The 12,559-nt window shown below is 36.0% G+C and overlaps 1 protein-coding gene across 2 annotated transcripts in view; it reads left to right on the top strand.

Moving 5' to 3' along the window:
• The window catches only part of LOC136840755 (death-associated protein 1), a 33,562-nt gene extending 21,978 nt beyond the window's left edge, over nucleotides 1-11,584 (top strand). Inside the window, exons 1-3 of one of the 2 annotated variants that reach the window (XM_067107605.1) lie at nucleotides 2,075-2,251; nucleotides 6,640-6,742; nucleotides 8,041-11,584. In XM_067107605.1, the coding sequence (XP_066963706.1) occupies nucleotides 2,203-2,251; nucleotides 6,640-6,742; nucleotides 8,041-8,206 (318 nt within the window). In that variant the 5' untranslated portion in view covers nucleotides 2,075-2,202 and the 3' untranslated portion in view covers nucleotides 8,207-11,584. Of the gene's footprint in view, nucleotides 1-2,074; nucleotides 2,252-6,639; nucleotides 6,743-8,040 lie in introns of those variants that run through there. The other variant, XM_067107606.1, reaches the window with a different exon arrangement.
• The last annotated feature ends 975 nt before the right edge of the window (nucleotides 11,585-12,559 follow it).

Here is a 12,559-nt window from a genome sequence, read left to right as displayed (position 1 = left end):
AGTAAATGCGTGAATTCTCGATAGCGTAAGTCTGGACGAATCTGGTTCAAACTTGACTCTCTCTCTCTCTCTCTCTCTCTCTCTCTCTCTCTCTCTCTGTGGAGGAAGGACGATTTAGGCCTATCCTATTAAAAACCATTTCCTTTGTTGATCTAAGCATTGATATAGGAAGTCAACTGTGGGTCACAGATAGTGTATATATATATACACATATTTGGTGGGTCTTTCTGTAAACAGTTGGTGATAAGTTAATCAAATGACAAACTCTACTGAAAGAGAACTTACACAAGTGTTAGATAAAATCCAACATGTGACTAAGCGTACTTGTCTGTGTGATTTCATGGTTCACATGAATCGAGCCTTATTTTGTATGTTGCGTAAATTCTTTTGCCTATTTATATTTTCGTCTATCATTCTTTTTTTCAGCTGCTTACTGCAATGAAGTAACCTTGATCACACTCATGAATATAGCTGTATAGTTAAGACTTATTGGTGTTTTTAGAGCTCAGTTTAATTATACTTATAGAGTGATTCATTAAATTATAGTGTAAGTGACTCTGCAGGCCAGTTCATCAGTAAAATATGAAAATAAGTTAATCGTAACTCAGATAAATTTCCCTGATCACATTTGTGAATGTATCGGTGTTCGAATCGATTGTCTTCAGAATACACTTCCAGTATATAAGTAGAATTATTCATTATTCGTGAAATTATAAGTGACCTGCAGCCCATTCATTCGTAAAATATGAAAATGAATTTCCCTGATCACACTGTATTATAACTGATTGTCTTCAGGACACGCTCTCAATGTACTTTACAGAATAATTAACGAAATTACAGCGTAAGTGACCCTGCAGCCCCAATCATCCCTAAAATATGAAAATACTGAAGTTAATCGTAACTAAAAATGAATTTCCTGGGCAAAACATAGAATAATTAATGAAATTACAGCGTAAGTGACCCTGCAGCCCCAATCACCCATAAAATATTAAAATACTGAAGTTAATCGTAACTAAAAATGAATTTCCTGGGCAAAACATAGAATAATTAATGAAATTACAGTGACCCTGCAGCCCCAATCATCCCTAAAATATGAAAATACTGAAGTTAATCGTAACTAAAAATGAATTTCCCGGGCAAAACATAGAATAATTAATGAAATTACAGCGTAAGTGACCCTGCAGCCCCAATCATCCCTAAAATATGAAAATACTGAAGTTATTCGTAACTAAAAATGAATTTCCCGGGCAAAACATAGAATAATTAATGAAATTACAGCGTAAGTGACCCTGCAGCCCCAATCATCCCTAAAATATGAAAATACTGAAGTTAATCGTAACTAAAAATGAATTTCCTGGGCAAAACATAGAATAATTAATGAAATTACAGCGTAAGTGACCCTGCAGCCCCAATCATCCCTAAAATATGAAAATACTGAAGTTAATCGTAACTAAAAATGAATTTCCCGAGCAAAACATAGAATAATTAATGAAATTACAGCGTAAGTGACCCTGCAGCCCCAATCACCCATAAAATATGAAAATACTGAAGTTAATCGTAACTAAAAATGAATTTCCCGGGCAAAACAGAATAATTAATGAAATTACAGCGTAAGTGACCCTGCAGCCCCAATCATCCCTAAAATATGAAAATACTGAAGTTAATCGTAACTAAAAATGAATTTCCTGGGCGGCAAAACATAGAATAATTAATGAAATTACAGCGTAAGTGACCCTGCAGCCCCAATCATCCCTAAAATATGAAAATACTGAAGTTAATCGTAACTAAAAATGAATTTCCCGGGCAAAACATAGAATAATTAAAGAAATTACAGCGTAAGTGACCCTGCAGCCCCAATCACCCATAAAATATGAAAATACTGAAGTTATTCGTAACTAAAAATGAATTTCCTGGGCGGCAAAACATAGAATAATTAATGAAATTACAGCGTAAGTGACCCTGCAGCCCCAATCATCCCAAAAATATGAAATTACTGAAGTTAATCGTAACTAAAAATGAATTTCCCGGGCAAAACGGACAGTCATCAGGTGCAAACGTAGTGCGACATTGGGCCACCAGATGGCCGCAGCAGCAGCATCGTCAGTCATCATCGTTGAAAGAAACGTAGTTGTCATCAGGTGTATTTGAGACCGCGCTTCGGTTCCCTTCGCCTTATTGATAATTTTTTGATATTTTTACGCGATGTCATCCAACGAGGACGTAGAAATCAAAGGCGGGCACCCTCCTGCGTGTAAGTAGAGAGAAACAACTGGAAATAACGTGAGATTAGGCGTTGTTTTGCCAAGATTAATGGAGGAGTCGTTGTTTTCACTCGGGCGTCTGTGTGGTTTTGCGTGACGGCCCCTTATGCGATGGGCCCATTGGAAATTATATTGGTTTTATTTGATTTATCCCTGTGTTATCAGGCTTTAAACGGTTGGAATTTATTATTTGAAAATACGTGGCATATTCATTTAACGTTTTATTAACGTTGACGGGCGATTTATGTGAAATAGACGTCGTACAATGAAAACAGCTGTGCTGTTTAGAAACCCAAGCGAAGCCTTTTATTCAACCCGTCCAACCCACCTGACGACTTACTGCTCTCTAGCGATGTTTGAGAAGACTGTCATGTGATTTTGGTGGTTTTGGCCAAATTTTTGTAGGTTGGCGGAACCATTTTTGAACTGAAGTAGCTAGGAACTAAAACCAGTTGGCGTTTTAGTTGGTTTTAACTGCTTAAGTCAGGGCCGTACCTTATGGGAGTGTCTGGGTTTATTTTTGACGTCTGATGAGTTACGTTTTGACATCTGAATTATTACAACATCCACATTTTGACCAGATTTTTTAAAAATTAAATTTTCCGCTTAAGGTTCCAATATTACTGGATGTATTTTCGATATCAGGACAATTACATTTGACATCTGAATTATTACAGTATTTGCGATTTAATGAGACAAATCACTATGGGATGAGACATTTAAAAACAAAAAACAAAAGAAAGTCTCTAGATAATTCCAGTTAGGTTACAAGGACATTGACAATTCTAGAAAGTATTGCTGTGCAATGCCAATTACAGTAAAAAACACAAAAAATCAGAAAAATGCAAGGTTTGTATTATTTTTTTGGAAACCAATATATCATACAATCACCCCAGGGGCTATCATTCCGTAGTGTAGTTATTTCGTAACATAATTTAAGTCTACAATCAAGGTTAGCTTACTAACCTAGGCTCTTTTTTTTTTTTTTGTTAAGCAGGTTAACTTGAGTCACAGTTTATATTTTGCCTAATTTTACTTTGTATTTTACTGTATGTAATTTTCTGAGGCATTTAACTTTAATAGTTTTCTTTTCCACTGTACAACATCCTTACTTGTACAGCTTTCCCATTTGGTGCCAATATGTGTGGAACATTTTGTTTTCCCAACTAATTTTGCAACTTGAGTTGTCCTAATATGAATTATTGAAAACTAAGAGAAAAACACTTGGTTTGTGCAAACAAAACAATAGCAAAAAAGCATAAAACACAAAATTAACAGTCAAGAGATTCATATGGTTCATTTATTAAGTTAGAAATTAATTTGTACTATAGTTAAATTAATATATCCAAAACTTGTAGGGTAATTCTTCATCATCGCCTCCAGTGCTGTTTGATGCAAAGTGGCCTTGATGAAATTCCATCACTCATGTCTTATTCACAAATAACTAGTTGTAAGTTGAAGGGTAGGTTGCCTAGGGTATCAGAGAGAGAAATCACAGTTTTTGAATGTCAGACAACTTCAGAAGCTTACAAAGTTTAAGGCCAACTTTAATTTATTGGCTGTGTCAAGGCTATACTGTACTTGCAGAATTGCCCTAATGTTGTTAGGGTAAGCATATCTAATTTGACATATTGACTTGAATTATGCCTGGCTTCATCACTAAAATTTGGTCTCTTGCTGGGTCATGTAGGTAATAAGTTTGCCCAAATCTTGCAGATCTCATGTTTTAAGCATTTCCGACTTGTAGGTAAGAACCTCTCTTTTTGGGTTTCCTCAAACATAATTTATAGCAATGAGGGGAGACCTCAGTGGGAAACTAATGGTTTAAGGAAAAAAAGTGTACCATACAACATAAACCACGAGATAAACAGTCAGTAAAGTACTGTAATGGTGTCTGTATCTGGTATACCCCAGTAGGATTAGGGTTCTCCTACTACCTACTTGCCCAAGCATCAGGCCAAATACACGGTGTACAGGTATGCCTATAATCATTATCAATCACAAAACACATTGTGTAATATAGATGTCACAAGGCCAGTTACAGGGATGCTTCTTAACTAGCCTACCCTAACCTAACCCGGTCCTGGTCGTTTCGGCCGTAAGTCACTTTAGGCCGTAACATCCAAAACAATGTAAGACGTTATGTTTATGGTATTTACCGTTATGTTTATGGTATTTACCAGTATTATTTCATGTTTTACGTACATCCCCAAGGGGCTGGTACTAAACACGGTGCCCATTTTGCACGTAAACGTGCTTACAGCCGAAACGACCCGAATGTACCTAACCTAACCTAACCTTGCCTAAGTAATGTAAGTCATAAAGCAAAATACAAGGATGGCTCTTAACTTACAAGTGTAATACCTCTTAAATTACTATTTACATATATTAAAGGTTTTCTAGCATCTGGCCCTATCATTGTTTTGGAGCTGTTGTAAAACAAAACTGAGAAACACATCTACCAGTACCCTAGTATTCAGAAGTTGGCTTTGCAACTTTATGTAATATAGGATAGGATTGAATTGGTTTTAATTTCATCAATATACATGGCAAGGTATGATGTTCTGTTGTTCTTGATCATAATTTGATAAACACTTGAATTAACCTAATGTGTTATATTGTTAACTATTGTCCGTATCATGAAATGAAAGGTTTTAAAACTTCAAGGTGCAGAAACAACCCGAGGGGGGAAAATTAGGCACTTGATGGCTGCACACTTAGAGCAGTGCTTTGATAACACCACCTTTGTGGTTTCCAGGCAAAATCTGCAGATGTGTATTTCCTAGGCTGTGTTACTTGCTTGTTCGCTATGGCTTTTTGTAAACTTCACAGAGTTGATGAATGGCCAAATTATTTTAGTAAATATTCACTATCTAACTTCATGATACTAATGAGATATAATGTAGTTTGTTCTTACATGAATGCAGACCAGTGTATCCTATTTAAGAGTATTCCTGGCATGAGCTGGAAACGCTCACTGAAGCATGGTAACAAGGTCATGGTCATGGTGGCTATTGTTGGTTGTGGGGGGAGGATGAGAGAGTGCAGGATGATCGTACACTCCCTTTGCCCATTGCCAAGGTAAGTGCACAAGTGGACGTTTAGCTACACCATGAAACTGTCAGCCAGAAGTTTCCTTAGGTGTCTGTCTGAAAAAAAAAAGTAACAGACTAGCTCAGTTACCAGGGGCAGATCATATGTTCAGAGTATTCCCAGTACCTGCACAGGATGGAAAGGCTGTTCGAGGTTTAGGAAACACTGTTAATCAGCTTCTTGACTACATGGCTAAAGAGCTCCAAGTGTTTTGCTCTCCTGCCCCATATCCATAGGCTATGTTGGAGGAGACCTTTAAACACCCAGTGAACAACCTCTTTGTTTAAGCCTTTCCCTTGTTCAGACAGATGTTTGAACCTTACGTTGTCACCTGTCTCAGGGTGACCCCAGGAGGCTCTTCATTGGCCACAAGACCAATGGTATTCTGATCTGTGGGCCTTGTTAAGGTGCCAAGAGATGACCCCTAGGTCAGTGCTGCTTTGGTACCCCCATCTGCTGAGGTACCACCAGTCCACAGAGTTGCTTGTGTTTCACAGCAAGAGACTATCTAGCATCTCCTGCGAGAGATAAGCTTATCTTGCAGGACGGCATGTGAGACGTCAGGTACGTCCATAAGCCTTGAGGAGGTGTGTACCAGGTGAAAACCCATCACTGTTTTTTGGTGTCTTAGGATGGGTTTCTACACGGTCAGAGCCACTTGACAGAAGATGGCATGCTCTAGGTCTTTCTCTGCAGAGACTAAGTTCCTCTTTTTTTTTTCCCCAAGTGTTCCTTCTGATAAGATTCATGCCATGTAATCTTACCCACGCACTGTGTGAGACCTGAGGGAGGCTTTAGACAGGAATGTTATCCTCAAGGATGTCCTCCTGCTAGTCTTAGCACTGGCAAAATGAGTAGGTTGGCTTCTTGGCCTCTTACTTTTTGCAGCACATGGGGGTTCAGGGCTCTTTCTCATTCTCTTCTGTTTCTAAGTTTGTGGTTAAAATTCAGAACCTGTAAGTCTCTGACTTTCTATCATAATCATACCCCTGCCTGTTTCCTTGTTGCCAAAGGAAAAAATAAAGTCTGACAGTCAAGAGTAAGTGGGTGGGATTGCCACACCTTCGCTGCTGCTGGTTAACTACAGTACAGTACCATGTTACAAAGCTCCAACGACAGGACCACCTTTCAGTAAGGTTATAGCTTCAAAAAGACTGCAGCATTTTTAAAATTTTTATATTCTTGCTCCTTTTCATCTTTTCTTTATTTTTATAAACTTATGTCTTATGTACTAGATATGTTAAATTAATTGAAAAGCTAACTGTGACTTTTTTTTCCCCCCCAGTGAAAGTTGGTGGTGTACGCATTGCCCAGAAAGCAAAATTGGAGGATGGAGTAGCATCAAAGCCACGGAAGAACAGTGAAAATGGGGAAGATGAATTTAAAAGGTATGTGAATTAAAAATAAATAATCACTTGAGTTTCTCATTTTTATTCATCTCAAGGTTTTAGTTTTCAGACCAGTTAACAACTCAAAAAGTTTTTTATTTTTAAAAGTACTTAACTCTTATCTCAGCAGCTTTTTAATTTTGTTGCTCTGTGGACTAAGTAGCTGTATTGATCCTCTTATTTAAAAGAAAAACTTTTCATGGGCATAGATACAGGCCCTATGAAGCGGGGATCAGGGAAGGTTAAGTGCACTTCACATGGGTGTTAGGGAGGGTCCTAGATGTGCTATAAAAAATGGTTAACATTTCAAATATTTTTATCAACAAATGAATAATTTTATAATTGAGTTTTGTATATCTAGATATCAGTGGCATTGTGTTCTTATAAAAACTTTTTCATTCAATGTTATTCAGAGTATTCAGCTGTCTTCCTTGTTAATTCCGTATGATGTTGTGTTAGTGTTCAGTTTAGGGAGCAATGCCACTGCTTAGTTTTGTTGTGCTACATGTACCAGAAGGATTCATCAGGTACCAGGACATGTATGAAGTCCAAATGAGAAGAGAGAAAGAAGTAAAAGAAAAAGGTGCAACTTTCAGACAGGTTACCATTTTGAAGACTTACAGTATTTATTAAAAAATAGGATGCAATTAGTTTTTAAGGTGTTATTTCAATCAATTTCAATCACTTGTCACCACAGTGTGTGCGCCTTGTATCATTATCAGTGCAACAAACAAATGTATAATGTAAGGAAATTCAACCCTTTAGGCAGGTGTTCGTTACTTGATGCTTACTAGCCTGGGACCTGTACTGGCACTCTACAGCCTTCCATATATATAGTTCACCTTTAAAAAGACACCATAGTATTTAGGTTGATCTCTTTTCATTCCTGTCATGTTATACACTGAGGAGTGTGAGTGTTGTACTGCATGATCAGTCTCAGAGAAACTGTTGACTTGTGTAGTTTTTACCATGAATCTTGTCAAAAAATACTGTTATACAGTATTTGTTGTTTACAATACTTCAGTATTCTGCTGTCTACCCAATCCTTACAGACATCTAAAATTCCTGTTTCTATCACACTTTGATATGTATTTTGCACTCCCAGTTGCATTGTATCCCTTTGGTCTATTCTTGTTTCGTCAAACTTTAACTTCAACATGCACCAATTTCCATCAGTGTGAGAACAAATCCCTTTAGCAAGCCTGTGAGTGTGTAGAAATGTGATTTGGTGGTCTTGTTAAGCTAATTACGGTGGAAAGTAACGAGAGGGGTTTCATTTGACATATTTTCCTTTTCAGCCCTCTCAAGGCACCAGTTATGATACAGACGCAGGTTATGGGGAAACCAGAGCGAGACTTTCCCGTAGCAGCAGTCAAACACACGCATGAAAAGCCTGTTCCTACACACGAGACACGCACTGCTCACATTTCGAAGCCTTCTGTCATCCAGCAACCAAGGAAATAGATTATGGCAGCATAGTACTTCATTCAAGAGCCTGTGGAATTCTGTATTATTTTAAGAGAAATTTTTGTGATGTTTGAATGTGTCTTGGATCAGCTGTATTTTTAAGGAATACTTGGTAAGTAATAGAAGCAGTGATGATTTGACGAAGTACAGGAATGATCGTTACTCCTTATGGAGTAAGGAATGAGGTAGTTGCTCTGATTATTTCATGGAAATTATTTTTCATTGCTATCGCTCACGAGAACAGAAATAAGGGGAGTACTTTTTTTGGCAATTGGTTAGTGCCATGATACTGCAACCTAAAATTTTAGAATTTTGCTGTTTTGTTGAGTATTTGATAAGTACAGTATCAAGGTTAGCTATTAGTTTTGCAGTGTATATTTTGAGAAATACAGGCCACAGAACTTTTTGGCTGTGTGGGTCGCGGTTTCCGTGTGGTAAGAAGGATATCTTTGTTGGGTTTGTATATAACTCGCTCAAATCGTCAGGGGATTACATGTAAAGTTAGATTGGTTCACTAGGACTTAAAATTAAAATGTTGCAATTTGTTCATGCTTTGTATTTGGAATATAGTTGAAATCTTATATGTCTGACATTTACATTCAATTGTAAGTAAGTTATATTCACGTAGTATGCTTAGAAATATGATAAATTACATTACTTTTAGTAAATTTGTCAATAATTATTGATGTGTGCAAGGAAACTCATATAGTTTGACAATTTAACATGGTTTGTATTAAGGCTTGCAAGTGTTTTGCTTGATTAATAATAGAGAGGATATGGAATTTTCAAGGTGGAATAAAGTTTTCTTTAGGTGTAGGATGTTTTGAAATATTTAGAAAGATTTTGATCAAAAAGACCAAAAAAAAAATAAAATAAAATAAAATAATAAAAATTAGCAGTAGTTAAGGCTGCATAAATGAGTACAGAAGTAAACTTACCTCCTCCGACTTTTATACTCTTAAATCATCATGAAAGTCTGATGCTTACCATGAAATTCTTCTTTAGGTAATGTTTGAAGTGTCAACATTAGTGCATTTTTCATTACCTACCCACTCTGTTCTCAGTAGAATTTATCTGCATAACACTAGCGAACATAGATATTTTTGTTACCCATTAAAGTGGCCTTTAGATGATACTTGTTAAAATATAAGAATTAACAAATATATGATGTTGAGTTTTGACGGTTCATATAGTTATAGGAAGTCGCATCTGTCAAGTCATAAGGCAGAAGCTTATTATTTGCTATGGACAAACTGAAAATGGAAGACATTTGATTTTGAACACATTTCTTTTACATTTTCACAAGCCTTAAAAACTCAAGTAAAAAAATGTAATTTGCTTGCTAGAAGTATCACGTCACTGAAAGTGAGATAATTTAAAGTGCTTTTGAATGCTCTGCTTTTAAATTTTTTTCGTTTGTTTAGTTAACGTTTCATGTTTACTGGCGGATATTACTGGTTAATGGCCTGAGATCCAAGTTTAAGGTGTAAGAAATTTAATGAAGCTTTGCATTATTCAGTTATCAAATGGACATCAGAGTACAAATCTCTTTAAACTACATATAACAAAAGTTATGAAAACCTTAGTATAGCAATATGTATGTCTTTCAAAAACAAAAATATTTGGTGCAGATTCTTGATTTGGTGCATGTATCAGGTTGAAAAGTTGTCAGGGCCCTCAGTGTCAGTGGATACTTACGAAATAGTGTTTCAGGTATCAATAATTTAAGTGGACAGGTTTATTTCCCTTTGCATATGTGATGAATTAGAAGTAGAACTTGTACTTTTATACTGGAAAGAAATTTTTTGTGATTAAAAATCAGGTTTCAATATCAAATAGAATGTAGGTGTTTTGGCCATATATAAGTGCTCGTCTTTGAAAAGTATCGTTATGTAAGGTGAGTGAATGCTGTGAAAATTAGAGGTGATGCATATACTGAGAGTACATGCAATTTATAATTATGATGTCTTTCACAGGGCACAAAAAAGGGATAGTTCATTGTCAGTGAAATAGAGTTTAATTATATTTTATCTCAAGAGCTAAGCGAATCTTGTAGGTAGTTCAGAAAATATGCAAAGCAAGTTTTCGATGCTATTATTTTACACTTATTTTTTCAGTAAAGTTCAGGTTCCTTTTGCGTTATACAGAAAAATATGTATTCATCTAGTAGCTCAAACTTTGGGATTACACAGTATGAAAGATACCATATATGATAGTGAGTTCTTTGAGACCTCTATTTGTGTCCTGGTGAGTTTTTGGGGTAAAGCTTAAATATTTCCACCTTTATACTGTACCTATAAGCTTTATAGTTGTTAAGAATAGGTATAATGAGATTTATGAAAAGTTGCTTGCCTTTTCGGTCAGCAAGAACAAGAAATGCCATTAACAATTGTACTTCACAGATTTCAGGTACTGGTACATTGAAGCCATACCAAAATTTAATGTGTACAATGTGAAGTTTTAGTATGTTCTTTCAGTTCATACTGCTTTCCATGTAAAACAAGCAGTTTTGCTTGACAGTAGTTAATTTATTTGCCACGAGAGGACCACGTTGGTAAATTTCTTCATAGCTTTAGCATTCCAGAGTTACTTATTATTTGGGATCATAAATGCATTTCTACATACAGCTTTCTTTGGGCTTTGTTAGATTTCCATAAATGTAAAAAGGTTGTGGGTGTCAATTTAAATAAATGAATAAATAAAAAAAATCAGTATATTTTTATACATTAGTTGAAACCTACAGTACTTATGGATACTTCAGAAAAGAAATTGTTCCTTGAATTAATTTTCTTTACATTAATTTTTATCAGTTTTGAGTATCAGCATTTTTTTTTTTTTTAGTTTGGACCAAACAAAATAACCCCTTTTTTTAATTTTCTTATGTTCCTGAAATGGCAGTAGTACTTATAAGGTGAAGAGTATTTGTAATTATGTGGACTGAGCAATTCCCTTCAGTAGTGTTTGACTAATGACTTTGTATGTGCAATTTGCCTAGTGTGGCTTACATTATTTGCTAGTCATTATTAATTTTGTTTGGTTCATTGCACCTGAGGATGTCCATATTGGTTTTAGAAGTAGACAGTTTTTGGGAAAAATTTCCAGTTGTAGATCATTGTAGGGACCATTGTTTGTCTAAATTCCTAAGTTAGTTTCAAAAGAATTGCCAATAGAACTTGTAATGGAACTAATATGATGGTTGTGGTATTTATTTATCATTTCCTTTGGTAGAGGTTGATTTGGTGTATTTTCCTAAAAGTATTTTAGTAACTGAAAAAATTGGGTATAGATTTATGGTACTAGAGCTGTGTGATGAGTTTCTATTTGGTTAAGAATTTTTATTCACTGGAAATCGCTTTATTAAAATGCTAAAAAATTTATGCCTTTTTTCCTCCTTTTGGTAGAAAGTAAGTGAATTTTATATATTAAAGGCCATTTTTGTTTGGGGAAGGGGGGAACCTGACATGTTAGCTGCAATTTCCAGGTGAGTAAATATTCTAAGTTTAGGTATTCAGTTTTGTTTTTACAGTTTTAATTGCTTGTTGAACCTCTTCTAAACATTGCTATCGTAAAACTTTGCCCATAACTGTAGCTGGCCAAGGGAAATGTTCTGGCATTGCTAATCATTGAGAGATGTTAAGCATGCTTTTGTGTAGTGCAATATCTGCATAATCTCAGATGTTATCTGATTAGACCAAGTGCACAGGATTTGCAAGTCTTTGGTAGTATGCAAGCTTTATTTTACTTTGGTCTGCACCAAACTGTAACTTAAGGTTCATTTGGTGGCAAGATATTTGTTTTGATATATTTTATACACAGGATGGTGGTAGTAGTGTAAATATCAAGACTAGATGCAGGCCTTTGCAGCTGAAGGCTTAGCTGTGTTATAAATCAGTAGTTTAGTATATGTAATGCTTTGGATTGTCAGAGTATCAGTATGTTATATTAATTATCTTCAGTTACATACAGGTGACTGGTCAAGCTTTCAGACTGTTGAGGGTCTACAGTACAAAGAGCAAACTTAATTGGAAGTTCTTGGGAAACTGAGCAGTGCTGAACTGAAACTTTGTCTTGTGGCTTAAGCTGATGTCACACAGTCTAATCTCTGGACATGAGTGATCAAAATATCTCTTGACTGGCAGGAGAGACATAGGCACATACAATGCTGCTGCTTTGAGCAATGGTCTCCTGCTTCTCCTGCTGCTTGCATTGTGTGCCAGTGTCTCATCTCTACCTCCTATGGGTGTGTAATCTCAAACCAACATTGAGGTGTACTGGGCAGGCATTCTGAGTATAGGGATGTTACTACACTTCTTATTTACAACACTGGGATTGTGATCATGGACAGGTACC

Source organism: Macrobrachium rosenbergii, chromosome 8 (genome assembly GCF_040412425.1).
Source record: "Macrobrachium rosenbergii isolate ZJJX-2024 chromosome 8, ASM4041242v1, whole genome shotgun sequence".
Classification (NCBI taxonomy): domain Eukaryota; kingdom Metazoa; phylum Arthropoda; class Malacostraca; order Decapoda; family Palaemonidae; genus Macrobrachium; species Macrobrachium rosenbergii.
The sequence above is the reverse complement of the archived record's forward strand: the minus strand, read 5'-3'. Positions and strand labels throughout refer to the sequence as shown.